The 13,149-nt window shown below is 69.2% G+C and overlaps 3 protein-coding genes across 7 annotated transcripts; 1 reads left to right on the top strand and 2 right to left on the bottom strand.

Annotated features, from left to right (window-relative positions):
- Positions 1 to 1,417: 1,417 nt before the first annotated feature.
- On the bottom strand, positions 1,418 to 3,361 carry RITA1 (RBPJ interacting and tubulin associated 1). The gene is made up of 3 exons (XM_075434434.1): positions 3,147 to 3,361; positions 2,251 to 3,025; positions 1,418 to 1,772 (listed from the first exon to the last, which is right to left on the bottom strand). The coding sequence occupies exons 1-2, from the start codon at positions 3,359 to 3,361 to the stop codon at positions 2,542 to 2,544; spliced, it is 699 nt and encodes a 232-aa protein (XP_075290549.1). The 3' UTR covers positions 1,418 to 1,772; positions 2,251 to 2,541.
- A 241-nt stretch (positions 3,362 to 3,602) lies between these two features.
- DDX54 (DEAD-box helicase 54) lies at positions 3,603 to 10,359 on the top strand. Its single transcript, XM_075434465.1, has 20 exons — positions 3,603 to 3,690; positions 4,389 to 4,506; positions 4,586 to 4,656; positions 4,725 to 4,910; positions 5,928 to 5,977; positions 6,085 to 6,126; positions 6,204 to 6,299; positions 6,419 to 6,540; positions 6,640 to 6,701; positions 6,824 to 6,955; positions 7,262 to 7,472; positions 7,900 to 8,034; positions 8,341 to 8,562; positions 8,658 to 8,731; positions 8,848 to 9,051; positions 9,215 to 9,360; positions 9,431 to 9,544; positions 9,634 to 9,741; positions 9,867 to 9,970; positions 10,051 to 10,359. The coding sequence occupies exons 1-20, from the start codon at positions 3,649 to 3,651 to the stop codon at positions 10,272 to 10,274; spliced, it is 2,463 nt and encodes an 820-aa protein (XP_075290580.1). The 5' UTR covers positions 3,603 to 3,648; the 3' UTR covers positions 10,275 to 10,359.
- Positions 10,360 to 10,461: 102 nt separating this feature from the next.
- Positions 10,462 to 13,134, bottom strand: CFAP73 (cilia and flagella associated protein 73). 5 transcript variants are annotated; one of them, XM_075434475.1, is made up of 8 exons: positions 13,045 to 13,134; positions 12,523 to 12,740; positions 12,069 to 12,204; positions 11,883 to 11,987; positions 11,626 to 11,814; positions 11,300 to 11,521; positions 10,844 to 11,002; positions 10,462 to 10,759 (listed from the first exon to the last, which is right to left on the bottom strand). In XM_075434475.1, the coding sequence occupies exons 1-8, from the start codon at positions 13,132 to 13,134 to the stop codon at positions 10,463 to 10,465; spliced, it is 1,416 nt and encodes a 471-aa protein (XP_075290590.1). In that variant the 3' UTR covers position 10,462. The 5 variants fall into 5 exon arrangements, with proteins under 5 accessions (XP_075290590.1, XP_075290592.1, XP_075290588.1 ...); XM_075434477.1 differs by having other exon boundaries at positions 10,892 to 11,002; XM_075434473.1 differs by having other exon boundaries at positions 10,462 to 11,002.
- Between the last annotated feature and the right edge of the window lie 15 nt (positions 13,135 to 13,149).

Raw genomic sequence — 13,149 nt, 5'->3', positions numbered from 1 at the left:
GCTGCCGAGTGCCACCCAAACTGCCTGGCCCTGCCCTCCTGTAGGCCGACACGGCCTGGCTCTTCCCACCCTCCCAACAGCTCGCAGCGTGGTAGCTGGGTTACAGCACCACGGATACAACCCGCTTCTCAGCAAAGCTCTCGGCTCAGGCTCGGCCCCATCCAAACCGCACGGATGTGGCCTCTTCTTCAGAGCGGTGGCAGAGCAGGCTCTGACCTCCACATGCCGTACTTGGTCAGAGTCTCCATCAGAGGATGGAGGCTGGCTGCGGTGTAGGGAAGCTGGGGGGGAGGTTCAAAGGAGTATTTGGACCCGGCACCTCCAGGAAAGTCCCATTCAGGCACATTACCTTTTTTTTGTCCCTCTGGGAAGGCTCAGTTCAGCAGCCGGGGACAGTTCTGCCCGGATTTGGGACCGGTAAAAGGATCCCTCCATAGGGATGTGCAGGGAAAACCTGCTGAAGGCCCTCAAGCCTGCTGTAACTGGTGTCTGCTGTCTTGCCAGGCTGAGCGAGAGGCACCCCATGCTGTCTGCACCAAGGAAAAAGCTTGGCCCCGACGGAGAAACCCACTGCGCTCAGCTACTGTCCCCGCACTGAGGAGCGGCGCTGGACGCGGCAGGAGAACGGGCAGGACCTGAGGGAGCCGACCACGACCTGTGCTGCCACCCGCGCCCAGAAAAGCTGCTTGTTCCAGACGTTCCCCGAGAGGACAAGAAGGCCAAGAAATAAGCACAAAGCCCATCCTCTGTCCTCCATTCTTTCCCCCCAGCATGGCTGCTTGCTCCCCTGGGGCTCAGCTCTCCCAGATTACAAGCATTAACTGAGCTAGCGCTTGCCCAGGGCTGGCTGTCACTGGCAGAGGACATCAGAGCAGCGGTGTGACAACACGTCTCGCCGTTTTAGGTTATTCAAAGCAAGAATAACCTTTCTTGCCAACGGGACTGGGCTTGGAGTGTCCCTCCTGGCTGGCCTTCCTAGCTTTGGTGCCCTTCACGTGCTTGTGTGGGTCAAGGCCCAATCCTGCTATCCTGCTGCTGCTCGAGGTGGCAATAAAGTAATTTCTGGGGGCAGAACAGTGCCCTGAACCTGGCTGAGTTTGTTCCAGAGTGAACCTGAGAGACTGCGTCCCTCGGCGTGGGAGGGAGTCACCGGGCTCCCGGTGCCTGCCCCGAGCTCCCCGACCTCCGCAGCTCGCCCCTGCAGCCCCCCTTCCCAGGGCAGCTGGCTGCAGACCCCAAGGCACCCGGCCCATGCCCTTTATCTGCCTCCTTACCTGCATTCCCACCGAGCGAGCTGCTCTTCCCCACCTTGGGAAGGGAAATCGAGGAGGAGCCAGTTCGCTCAGGCTTCGGAGACGCTGGCTGTGCCGCGCTCATGCGGCAGCATCCCGCCGACCAAACGCGAGGCCCCAGCAGATTTGCCTTGGATCGTTTATTTGGCGACGAGCGCGGCGTTGCGGCGAGAGCACCTCACCACCCTCAGCACAACCCACGCGATCACGCGTCCCCCCGGCACGTCCTCGTCACCAGAAGCTGCCAGATGCAGCAGGACGCAGGGCGATGCCGTTCCTCACCTCTCCGCTCGTCCTCCCTCCTCCTTCCTTGCCAGGGCAGATCATTAAAGCGTTGATGAAGTGGAGCAAGTCGAGCAGAGAGCCACCGAGACGGTCGGGGCTGGAGCACGCGTCCCACACGCAGGGGCCGAGGGAACGGGGCTCGTTCAGCCTGGAGAAGGAAAGGTTTCGGGGGGACTCGGAGCAGCCTTGGAGGACCTGCAAAGAGGAGGTGACCACGAGGGTTGAGCCAAGCTTCGTGCTCAGGCGCAGAGCAGGATGAGAAAGCAGAAAAAACGAAACAAGAAGGGCTCCAACCAGATATAAAGGGAAACTTTTCCACCCCGAGGACACTCAAGCATGGGAGGGGGTGCCAGAGAGGTTGTGCAGCCTCTGTCCTCCAGCGTTCCCACCACCCGACTGGACGAAGTCCCAAGTGGCCTTGCCCGAGCCCGCAGCTCCCTGGCCAGGAGGTTGGGCTGGAGACCTTCTGCAGTCTGGTGGACCCCGAGCCACCCCGTGACCGTACGCGACGAAGCAGGACTCCTCACCCCACAACCGGTGAGCGGAGGTCCCCGTCAGTGCCCTCAGACCATACCCACCCTGGCCAGCCTCGCCCAGGACCCCCACCCCGGTGGCACCCTCTGCTCCACGTCTGGGAGCTCCACCTGAGCTCGGTCCCCGCCATGGGTCGTACCTGCGCCCGGTCCTTCTCCTGGGCAGCCAGTCCTATCTCCCGCCGTTCCGGCTTCCCGGCTGGACTTCTGGGCAGAAGGAATACCGCACTCCCACGACCACCGCACAGTCGATGGAAGCTGCTGTCGTCACCAGCGTGGTCACCCTCGGCTCCTGGCTTGTCCTCCCACATGAAGCAGTGTCCCCCTCCATTGTCCGCAGCCATGGGAGGTCCCAGGGTCCCGGCAGGACTCACCGGGCGGTCCCAGGGTCCCACCTTGGCCAGATGAAAGCTCCAGAGGGACGTCTGGTTTCACCTCCAGGGAGGCCTGGGGCTGCAGCCACCCGCTGCCAAGGGTCTCCAGGCAGGAGGAGCTCCGGACACGCTTTTCGACCGACCCCTCATCAGAGGGCCTCGGGGGGCAGCGGGGGCTGGCTGGGGGCTCTGCTTTTTCCACTTCTCTGTTTTGGGGGTGCCTGGAGCCATGGGCAACCCATCCAAAGGGGTCTTCAGCCGGCTGAGAGACCGGGAGCGTGCCGGGACGGGATGACCCCGGCCCACCGAGCCCACACCGCTCCCGGGGCGCTCGGGCCGGCTCTCGGAGCCAGCAGCTGCCGGGGCTGGCGGGTGGATGGCTTGCAGGGGCCTGTCCCGGGAGCGGGGCTCAGAGCTCCGGGAACCGGGCGATGGGCTCCAGAGCAGGGCGCGGAGCTTGGCCACGTCCGCCGCCCTCGGGCCCGCGGACTGGGCCCCGAACAGGGCCTCGTCGCAGAAAGAGGGAGCGGGTCTCGGCAGCCTGCGGGGGGAACGGGAACGGGAGAGGGGCGCGGGCTCAGCACGGCGGGCCCCGGGGCTGAGCTTCGCCCCCGGGGTCGGGGGGGGGGCAACGCCGGGCTGACCGGGGCTCCGCCGCTCACCTGCGCTGAGTCCTCGGCCGGGAGCCGCCGCCGCCCCCGGGAGCCGCCGCCCAGGGAGTGGGGAAAGCGGGCGGCGGCGGGCGGGCCCCCGCGGGGCTGCCGAAGAGCGACTCGTCCACGAAGGACGGCCGCGCCCGGCGGGGACCCCGGCCCCGGGCCCCCCGCGGCGCAGCGCGAACCGAGCCGCCGCCCGGGGCCGGGTCCACCGCCCACATGTCCGCGCGGGGGCGGGGCCACCTGGCGCCACGCCCCTTCCGACACCGCCCCGCCCCTTCCGACACCGCCCGCATGGCCGGGCGGGGCGGGGCCACCTGGCGCCACGCCCCTTCCGACACCGCCCCGCCCCTTCCGACACCGCCCGCATGGCCGGGCGGGGCGGGGCCACCTGGCGCCACGCCCCTTCCGACTCCACCACGCCCCTTCCGACTCCACACGCCACTTCCGACCCCGCCCACCGCCGCGTGCTTCCGCCGCCGCCGCCGCTGCCGCCGCCGCTTCTGAGATGGCGCCGCCGCGCGCCCGCCGCCAGCCCCGGGGAGCGCCGGTAGGGACCGGGGGGGGAGGGGCGGGGCTCCAGGGCGGCGTCACGGTACCGGCGTGCCGCGACCGCGCGTGCTGCTGTGCCCGGTACCGGTGTCCCCAGCGCCGGCGGCCGCGGTACCGGTATCGCCACGTGCCGGTGGCCCCAGTACGTGTAATCCCCAGTGCCGGTGTCCCCTGTACCGGTGTCGCTGGTACCAGAGTCCCCGTGTGCTGGTACTGTATCCCCAGTACCAGTGTTCCCAGTACTGGCATCCCCATGTGCTGGTGTCCCCCATACCAGTGTCCCCAGTATCGGTGTCCCTGGTACCAGTATCTCCATGTGCTGGTGTCTGCAGTACCAGTGTCCCCAGTACCAGTATTCCCATGTACCAGTGTCCCCAGTACTGGTATCCCCAGTGCCGGTGTCCCCAGTATCAGTGTCCCCATGTGCTGGTGTCCCCAGTGCTGGTGTCCCCAGTATCAGCGTCCCCAGTACCAGTATCCCCCATACCAGTGTCCCCCACACCAGTATCCCCAGTACCAGTGTCCCCTGTACTGGTGTCCCCAGTGCCGGTGTCCCCAGTATCAGCGTCCCCAGTACCAGTATCCCCCATACCAGTGTCCCCCACACCAGTATCCCCAGTACCAGTATCCCCCATACCAGTGTCCCCCGCACCGCTGTCCTCCCCCGTGCCGCCGCAGCCGTGTCCCCCGCCCCAGGTCCCCGCACCCCCGCTGCCGGCCTTCCCCGCCGCCGAGGAGGAGGAGGAGGAGGAGGGCGCCGTGCTGCCGGCCCGGAACCAGAAGAAGAAGAAGTCCGGGGGGTTCCAGTCCATGGGTGCGTGCGGGGGGGGGGGGGGGGTCAGGCGTCCCCCGTCCCCGGGAGGGGACCGTCCCTGACCGCCCCCGCCCCGCAGGCCTCAGCTACCCCGTCTTCAGGGGCGTCATGAAGAAGGGCTACAAGGTGCCCACCCCCATCCAGAGGAAGGTGAGCGCGGGGCGGGGGGTGCGGCGGGGACCCCCTGGCGACGGCGGCGGTGACACGGTGTCGCGCAGGCCATCCCTGCCATCCTGCGCGGGCGCGACGTGGTGGCCATGGCGCGGACGGGCAGCGGGAAGACGGCCTGCTTCCTCCTGCCCATGTTCGAGCGGCTGAAGGCGCCCAGCCCCGCCGGGGCCCGCGCCCTCGTCCTCTCACCCACCCGCGAGCTGGCCCTGCAGACCCTTAGGTTCACCAAGGAGGTGCGGGGACACGGGGGACAGCGGGGACACGGGGGACAGCGGGACGAGTGGGGATGATGGGACAAATGGGGACAGTGGGGACAGCAGGCACACTGGGGACAGCGGGATGAGTGGGGATGATGGGACAAATGGGGACAGTGGGACAAATGGGGACAGCGGGATGAGTACGGACAGCGGGATGAGTGGGAATGATGGGACAAATGGGGACAGCGATGACACTGGGGACAGCGGGATGAGTGGGGACAACGGGGTGAGTGGGGACAGTGGAGCAAGTGGGGACAACGAGACGAGTGGGGACAATGGGACCAGTGGGGACAGCAGGGTGAGTGGGGACAGCGGGGCAAGTGGGGAAAACACCGTGAGTGGGGACAGTGCAGCATGTGGGGACAATGGGGTGAATGGGGACAACGGGATGAGTGGTGGCACCGGGGTGAGTGGGGACAGCAGGGTGAGTGGGGACAATGGGGTGAATGGAGACAGCGGAGGCAAGTGGGGACAAAAGGGGGTGAGTGGGGACAACAGGGGTGAGTGGTGGCAGTGGGGTGAGTGGGGACAGTGGAGGCAATTGGTGACAATAAGACAAGTGGGGACAGCGGGATGAGTGGGGACAACGAGGGCAAGTGAGGACAACAGGGGTGAGTGGGGACAATGGGGTGAATGGGGACAGCAGGATGAGTGGTAGCACCAGGGTGAGTGGTGGCACCGGGGTGATTGGGGACGGCAGAGGCAAGTGGGGGCAATGGGGCGTGTGGGGACAGCGGGGTGAGTGGGGACAGCAGTGCGAGTGGGGACAATGGGGTGTATGGGGACAATGGAGGTGAATGGGGACAACGGGGTAAATGGGGACAACGGGATGAATGGGGACAGTGGCATGAATGGGGACAGCAGGGTGAGTGGTGGCAACAGGGTGAGTGGGGACAGTGGAGGGAATTGGGGACAATGAGATGAGTGGGGACAGCGGGGGCACGGCACCTGGCTTTAACACCACCCCCCCCCCGTCTCCTTCCCAACCCGCAGCTGGGCCGGTTCACGGGCCTGAGGACAGCCCTGATCCTGGGAGGTGACAAGTAAGCTGTCCCCACGTCCCCACCGCCCCCCGCTTCCCCGCGGCCTCCCCGACACCTGGGGGGGGCCGAGCCGCCCCACGCCCCCCAGCCTCTCCCCTCCCCCGCAGGATGGAGGACCAGTTCGCCGCCCTGCACGAGAACCCCGACATGTGAGTGGGGAGGGGGCCGGGTGGCAGTGTGTCCCCCCCACCCTCCCCGGGTGCTGTCACCCTCTGTGTCCCCGCAGAATCATCGCCACGCCCGGGCGCCTGGTGCATGTGGCGGTGGAGATGAAGCTGAAGCTGCACGCCGTGGAGTACGTGGTGTTCGACGAGGCCGACAGGTCGGCGGCGGGAGGTCCCCTGGGGTCCCAGTGTCACCGCACGGGGGGTGCCCTGGGCAGGGGGGGCGGGTGGAGGGACCGAGCGGGCGCTGCCACGTCCCGTGTCCCCTCCCCGGCAGGCTCTTTGAGATGGGCTTCGCCGAGCAGCTCCAGGAGATCATCGCCCGCCTCCCCGACTGCCACCAGACCGTCCTCTTCTCCGCCACGCTGCCCAAGCTGCTCGTCGAGTTCGCCCGTGCCGGTGAGGAGCGGGGGGGTCGGGGGGTGGGGACCCCGGCGACGGGGTGTCCCTGTGCCAGGCGGTGGGGCTGGTGCCAGTGGCGCGTCCCGCGTCGCGCAGGTCTCACCGAGCCGATGCTGATCCGTCTGGACGTGGAGTCCAAGCTCAGCGAGCAGCTCAAGGTGAGGGGGGCCGGGGCGGGGGGAGCTCAAGAGGGGGACCCTGCGGTGGCTGCGGGCTGGCGAGGGTCGGGGTCAGGGGGACACAGTGCCTGAGCTCTGCCCGTCCCTTTGTCCCTCCGCAGCTGGCCTTCTTCCACGTGCGCGGGGACGACAAAGCGGCCGTGCTGCTCCACCTGCTCCGCAGCGTGGCGAAGCCCCAGGACCAGACGGTCGTCTTCGTGGCCACCAAGCACCACACGGAGTATCTCAAGGAGGCAAGTGGCGTTTGGGGGTGCCCGGCACGTACCCAAAAAAAGGGCAAGCTGCTGGGGGGGGGCTAGGACCCCTTTCCGGACCCACGTGGGGTCAGCGTCCGCGGGCACATCCCCGCTGGAGTCCCTGCCTTCGTTTCGCTGGGTTGAAGACGAAATCCGGTGGCGGAGGTGCTGCATCCGCCGACCCCTCGGAGAGAGGGGGGAGCGCGGTGGGATTTAGGGGTCCAGGCGGGCACCCGGGGGTCTCAGGTCTTGGCTGAGGGCGCGTGCCCGGGCAGGAGCCGATCTCTCTTCTCCCCTCCGCAGCTGCTGACGGCGCAGGGCGTGCACTGCACACACATCTACAGCTCGCTGGACCAGACCGCCCGCAAGATCAACATCGCCAGGTTCGCCCAGGGCAAGTGCCCGGTGCTGCTGGTCACCGACGTGGCCGCCCGCGGGCTCGACCTCCCCATGCTGGACAACGTCGTCAACTACAGCTTCCCCGCCAAGGCCAAGCTGTTCCTGCATCGCGTCGGTGGGTGCCGGCCGCCGGGCAGGGGTCCTGGCACCCAGGGGGGTGACAGGGAGGGTGTGAGTGGGCTGTCCCTCGGCTCCGGTTTTTCCCAGCCCCCGCTGGGCTGGCGCTGATGCCCTGGACTTGGTGGCGATGCCTTTGGGGCGGGAGGTGGCCGCGTTGCGACGTCAGGAGATGGGCTGGGGACAAAGCAGGGGAAGGGATGTCCCCGAGCTCCCAGCTGGACCTCAGGGGCTCTTCGGGGTGACACTGTGGCGGGCTCCCCTTTGCCCCCATCTCCAGCAACCCGCAGCCCCTCGCCAGCCGTGCCCGCCTGGTGAATGCCACGTGCGTGGGCTCCCAGGGACACCGGCGGGTCCCTGCCCAGGCGACGGCAGGCTGGGCTGGCGCTGGGTCTGGGTTCCCACTCTCCTCCTTCCCTCGCCAGGCCGGGTGGCCCGAGCTGGCCGGAGCGGCACTGCCTACTCGCTGGTGGCTCCCGACGAGATGCCCTACGTCTTCGACCTCCACCTCTTCCTGGGGCGCCCGCTGGTCCTCGCCGGTGCCCAGGAGATGCCCGCTGGTAAGGCAAACCCGGCTGCAGGCATCGGGGGCGGCCGCGTGGCCGGGCCGCGGGGCCACTGGGCTTTGCTCTGTGGCCAGCGCTGGAGTTCGCGGTCTCGCGCTTGGCGTTTGCGCGGAGAGCGGCGAAGCTCTCACTGCAGGGGTGCGGCTGGGGAAAACGGGGTGTGGGGGGGCTCCGACGCAGCGCGTGCGTCGGGGATGCTGCTGTCACGCCGGCCAGGCTCCCCGCGGCTGTCGGCTCTGCTTTGTTTCATCCTGGATTGCCGGGTGCCAGCGCAGCGTCATGGTGTCCCCTGGGCCGCAGATGCCGGCGGGGTGCTGGGCCGCGTCCCGCAGAGCCTGGTGGACGACGAGGAGAGCCTGCTGCTGACGGACCACGACGGCTCGCTGGAGCTGCGCAGCCTGCGCCGCGTCGCCGACAACGCCCACAAGCAGTACCTGCGCTCCCGGCCCGGCCCCTCGCCCGAGTCCATCAGGAGGGCGAAGGACCTGGACGTGGCGCAGCTGGGCATCCACCCGCTCTTCAGTGAGTGCCGGGGGGGGACGCCGAGGGAGGGGACCCCCCCCCGCCCCTCGCCCCGCACCCGGGCGCTGAGCGCTCCCCGTGCCCGCCGTCCCCAGGAGCTCGCTTCGAAGATGCCGAGCTGGAGAGGCTGAAGCTGGTGGACAGCATCAAAACCTACAAGTCCAAGGCGGTGAGCTGCGACCCGTCCTGGGGCGTGAGGTGGCTGGGTTGGGGGTGCGAGGGGGGGAAGGTCTGCGCGGCCGGCCGTGCCGCTCAGCGCCGCTCGTGCTCCTGCCGCTGGAGCAGACCATCTTCGAGATCAACGCCACGGCCCGGACGCTGGGCAGCACCGTGATGCGGTCGAAGCGACGCCACGACCGTGCCCTCATCGAGAAGTACCAGCGCGGGCAGCAGGAGAAGCGGGCGGCAGTGCTCAAAGGGCAGGGGCAGTGCCCGGCCACCCCCAGGCCCGAGGAGGGAGGAGGAGGAGGAGAGGAGGAAGACCTCCAGGTAACAGGGCAGGGACGAGGAGCTTGCCGTGGCCACCGGAGCTGCTGCGCGGTGGCCTGGGCTGGGTGCTGGCAGCACCGGGGCTGTGCCAAGGCCTGGGGGCCAGTGCAGGGACGGGGGACACACACACGGCTCCCCTGACCCGTCCGCCGTCCCCTCCCAGGACGTGTTCTCCACCGTGGTGGGCCAGAAGCGAAAGCGGGGCCGAGGGGGAGAAGACGGTGCCAGGAAAAAGCCGCAGCCGCCGGCGCAACGGGACGAGGACTTCTACATCCCGTACCGGCCCAAGGACTTCGAGAGCGAGCGGGGGTGAGCGCGGGGAGGCTCCCGCTGCGGCCCACGCCGGGGGGGCCCCGCTCTCATCGCCCACCCTTGGCAGGCTGAGCGTGGGTGGCGAGGGCAGCGCCTTCGAGCAGCAGGCGGCCGGAGCCGTCCTGGATCTCATGGGCGACGAAAACCACAACCTCAACAAGAGCAAGCAGCTGCTGAAGTGGTGAGCGGGGTCTGTCCGCGGGCTTGGGGGGGGGAAATCAGGGCTGGGGGTCCCAGCGCCCAGTCCCACCGCCCTCCCCTCTCTCGCAGGGACCGCAAGAAGAAGCGGTTTGTGGGGCAGACAGGCCAGGAAGAGAAGAAGAAGAAGGTGCGGACGGAGAGCGGGCGCTACATCAGCAGCTCCTACAAGAACAACCTGTATCCCGCCTGCGCCGCGGCGAGGGGGAGCGGGGCGGGGGGTCCTGGGCAGGGAGCGCGGTCGCACCGCAGCGGGTTGAGCGATGGGGAGTCACCGTGCGTTCCCTTAACCCGCCCTGACCCAGCTATGAGAAATGGAAGCAGAAGTACAAGGTCGACGAGCGGGACGACGAGGAGGACGTCAAGCAAGGCCGGGAGCAGTTCGGAGGGAAGCAGTGGCGCGGGCGCGGTGAGTACCTGGAGCAGGTGACAGAGCCCCACATGTCCCCCCCGGCCCCCGAGCTGAGCGGGGCCGTGTCCCCGGTGCAGGGCCCGCGCAGCCGGCGGCCCGGGGCAGGGTGCGCTCGGAGCTGAGGAACAAGCAGCAGATCCTGAAGCAGCGCAAGAAGGCGGCCAAGCAGCGGTTCCTGCAGAGCGGGGGGCTCAAGCGCCTGAAGGCCAGGAACCGGCAGCGGGTGCAGGAGCTGCAGCAGATGGCTTTCGGGCGCCGAGTGGGCACCGCCAAGAAGGGGAAGCTGCGGAAGAAGGTGTAGGGGAGGGGGCCATGCCCCAGCAGTGTTCCCCACGCCGGGGCTGGGTGCCGGGCAAGGAGACATTAAATACTGGGCAGGTTCTGCACCTTGGCTCCTCTTCATCCTTGCTACCAGCGTGGTGCTTGGGTGATTCCTCCCCCCTTGGGCCACCCCCAGGCGCAGTCCTGAACCAAGGAGGTGCTGCAGGTTCATGGCGGGGTTGTATTTTCACCGGAGATGTCTCCAGAGGGACCAACCCCCTCCCTCCGCGCCGGCCGGGACCCCCTGCCGGGGAAGCCCCTTGCAGGAGGGTACCCGAGGGGAGCACGGCCCCCTGCCCCGGGAGCGGGTGGTTGTCCCCGGGGGGCTGCTCCTGGCTTGGGGGGACCCCCGCGTCGCAGTGGGCGCATGCGGGCAGCTGCAGGCGAACGCGGGGGACACGGCGCCGGGTCCCCGGGGCGCAGCTCGGTGCAGACTGCGGCCAGGTCCTGCATGCAGAGCAGCACCTGCGGAGACGGGAGCCTGGTGCCATGGCCGTCCAGGGACACGGCTGTCCCCATGCGTCCCCTGGGGCAGAGGGCTGCGCTGACTGCGTCCAGCTGGGCCTCGGTGTCCTCCAAGGCTACGTTCGCGGGGACCTTGAGCCACGCAGTGGCGAGCTGGAAGAGGTTCAGCACCGTCAGCTTGATCTGCCCCAGCAGCAGGGTCTTCTGGGTGGCTGTGTGCTGGATGTGGGCCCAGTGGGACTCCTGGGGACAGAGTGACAGAGAGCCCCCCCCCCCCACCCTCCCCAGCCACTGCTCCGTGTCCCCTGCACGGCTGGGACAGGGAGAACGGGGAGTCCTGGCTGTGTCCCCCCGCCCACCACACACGGTTGCTGGAGATGCTTTCCGGGCATGTGGGGACCCCCAGCACAGCTGGGAGGGTGCACCCAGCTTCCCCCCACCCCCGTGCTGGACATCTCCCCTCTGCAGCACGCACGGGGTCCGTACTGCTGCTCCCTTCGCTGGGGAGGGGTCCCTGCGCACCCCGCGTCTCCCCCTTACCCCCTGCAGCACATCACGGCGGGCGGCCTCCAGGCGCGCTCGGAGCTGGCTCAGCTCGGCGCTGGTGCGCTGAACCTCGCTGCCGGCTTCGTCCCGGTACCGCTGGAGCCGTGCCCGGCCCTGCGCCAGCTGCTCCCGCCCAGCTGCTGCCCGCCGCGCCAGGGCTGCCCGCGCCCCCGCCAGCGCCCCGAAATGCGCCAGCATGGCCGGGACGTCCTGGAACTGGGCAGTGGGAGGGGGCTCAGCGGCTGCGGGGATGGGGAAAGGGGGGGGGTTCGGTCCCCATGAGGGTTTTGGGGACGCAGGACGGGGATCCCCGTGCTCACCTGCCCGGACCTGGCCAGCACGCCCTGCAGGTACTCGCTGAAGACGCGGAGGGTCCGCAGGCGTCGAGCCAGGCTCTCCCTGCGCCGCAGCAGCCCCTCGAGCTCCCGGCGCAGGCAGGCGGCCTCGGCATCCTGCTCCGCCGCCCGCGCCCGCTCGCTGTCCTCCCGCTCCCGCCTCGCCGCCGAAGCCTGCGGTGTGGGGATGGGGTCAGTGGGGTCCCGACGGCCTGCCTGGCCGCAGCCCCCCGCCTCGGCACCTTGAAGAAGGCGTTGAATTTGAGGGCGATGTCCCGGAGCTCCTCTTCCCGCCGGCCAAGCCGCTGCCGGCGCTGCTCCAGGCGCTCCATCCGCTGCCGAAACTCCTGCGGGACCACCGGGCGCTGGGAGCCAGGCCCGCAGCCCCCGGGGAGGGGGCAACGGGGGGGGCTGGGGGCTGCCCTGACCTCCCGCTGGCTCTGCAGCGCCCGCTCCACCTCAGCCACCTCCTGCCTCTTCAGCAGCAAGCGCGTGGAGGGCAGCAGGGCGGCGGGACCCCACGCTGGCACCGTCACGCCGTGGGTCGCGGGGAGCTCGCCGTGCCTGCGTGGGGAGAGCACGGGCAGCAGCACCGTGGCGTGGCTGGGACCCTCACCCACCGGACCCCCGCCAGCTGCTGGCCAGATGTCCCAGATGGGGTGCAGGCAGAGACGGCGCGCAGGTGCTTAGCAGGGTGCCCTCTCCAACTTGGGTGCCCCAGCTGGGGACACGCCACAGCCCCCCAGCTGGCGACCTGGCACCCCCCCAGTGACACCCACCCTGGGGATGCCGCGATGGGGACGCGCTGGCCCCGTCGCCGAGCCCTGGCTCGCCTCCAGCCAGCCGCGCTCCCGCGGGGAGGACAGGGGGGGTCTCACTCACTGCAGCCGCAGTGCGTCGCGGAACGCCGCGCCCCAACACTCCCCCGGGTTGAAGGCCATCTCGCCGTCGCCTCCTCCTCCTCCTCGCCGAGCGACCGGTGCGGAGGAGCCGGAGCGCGGGGCAACCGACATGGCGGCAACACAACACTGTTGCCAGGGGCAGCAGGAGGCTCCCGGGGATTTTCCCGGCACAGTTCCGAGCATCGCCCGCCAAGGAGGCTGCTGGGAGCAGGGGCAGCGCGAAGGCTCCTGGGGAAGGCTTGCAGGCTGCTCCCCCCTGCACCCCCGGCCCTCGAACCCCTGCTCCCCACCCCTCCATGCACCGCCAGACCCTGTGTGGACGCTCACGGGCCCCCGGTACCCTCCGCACGCTCTCCCATGACCCCCACGCCGCTCACTCCTCTGCTCCCCCCCTTGCAGAGCCCTCCGCTCCTCCCCCGTGCTACGCCTTCCCAGTCCTCCCCTTCACCCCCGCAGGGGCCCCTCGCCCCTTCCCGCACACTCCGGCCCCTCCGTTGCCCACCCTGCGGTTCCCCTCTCCGCGCAGATCCTCCTTCCTCCTCGTCCCCTCCCTGGAGAAGCTCCCTCCGTGCTTCCCACCGCGGGCAGGCATCCCCCTCAAAGGCAC

This window comes from Opisthocomus hoazin, chromosome 13, assembly GCF_030867145.1.
Source record: "Opisthocomus hoazin isolate bOpiHoa1 chromosome 13, bOpiHoa1.hap1, whole genome shotgun sequence".
Taxonomy (NCBI): domain Eukaryota; kingdom Metazoa; phylum Chordata; class Aves; order Opisthocomiformes; family Opisthocomidae; genus Opisthocomus; species Opisthocomus hoazin.
This window is presented reverse-complemented; position numbering and strand designations above follow the sequence as displayed.

Excerpts from the sequence above, each read along its gene's own strand:
- DDX54 (XM_075434465.1), top strand. The coding sequence starts at position 3,649 with ATGGCGCCGCCGCGCGCCCGCCGCCAGCCCCGGGGAGCGCCG. Across the intron at positions 4,507-4,585 it reads CGGGGGGTTCCAGTCCATGG|GCCTCAGCTACCCCGTCTTC; the intron begins GTGCGTGCGGGG and ends CCCGCCCCGCAG. Across the intron at positions 8,563-8,657 it reads GGGCATCCACCCGCTCTTCA|GAGCTCGCTTCGAAGATGCC; the intron begins GTGAGTGCCGGG and ends CGCCGTCCCCAG.
- CFAP73 (XM_075434473.1), bottom strand. The coding sequence starts at position 13,134 with ATGCCTGCCCGCGGTGGGAAGCACGGAGGGAGCTTCTCCAGGGAGGGG. Across the intron at positions 12,205-12,522 it reads CGCGACGCACTGCGGCTGCA|GCACGGCGAGCTCCCCGCGA; the intron begins GTGAGTGAGACC and ends CTCCCCACGCAG. Across the intron at positions 11,815-11,882 it reads AATTCAACGCCTTCTTCAAG|GCTTCGGCGGCGAGGCGGGA; the intron begins GTGCCGAGGCGG and ends CCCACACCGCAG.
- RITA1 (XM_075434434.1), bottom strand. The coding sequence starts at position 3,361 with ATGTGGGCGGTGGACCCGGCCCCGGGCGGCGGCTCGGTTCGCGCTGCG. Across the intron at positions 3,026-3,146 it reads CGGCCGAGGACTCAGCGCAG|GCTGCCGAGACCCGCTCCCT; the intron begins GTGAGCGGCGGA and ends TTCCCCCCGCAG.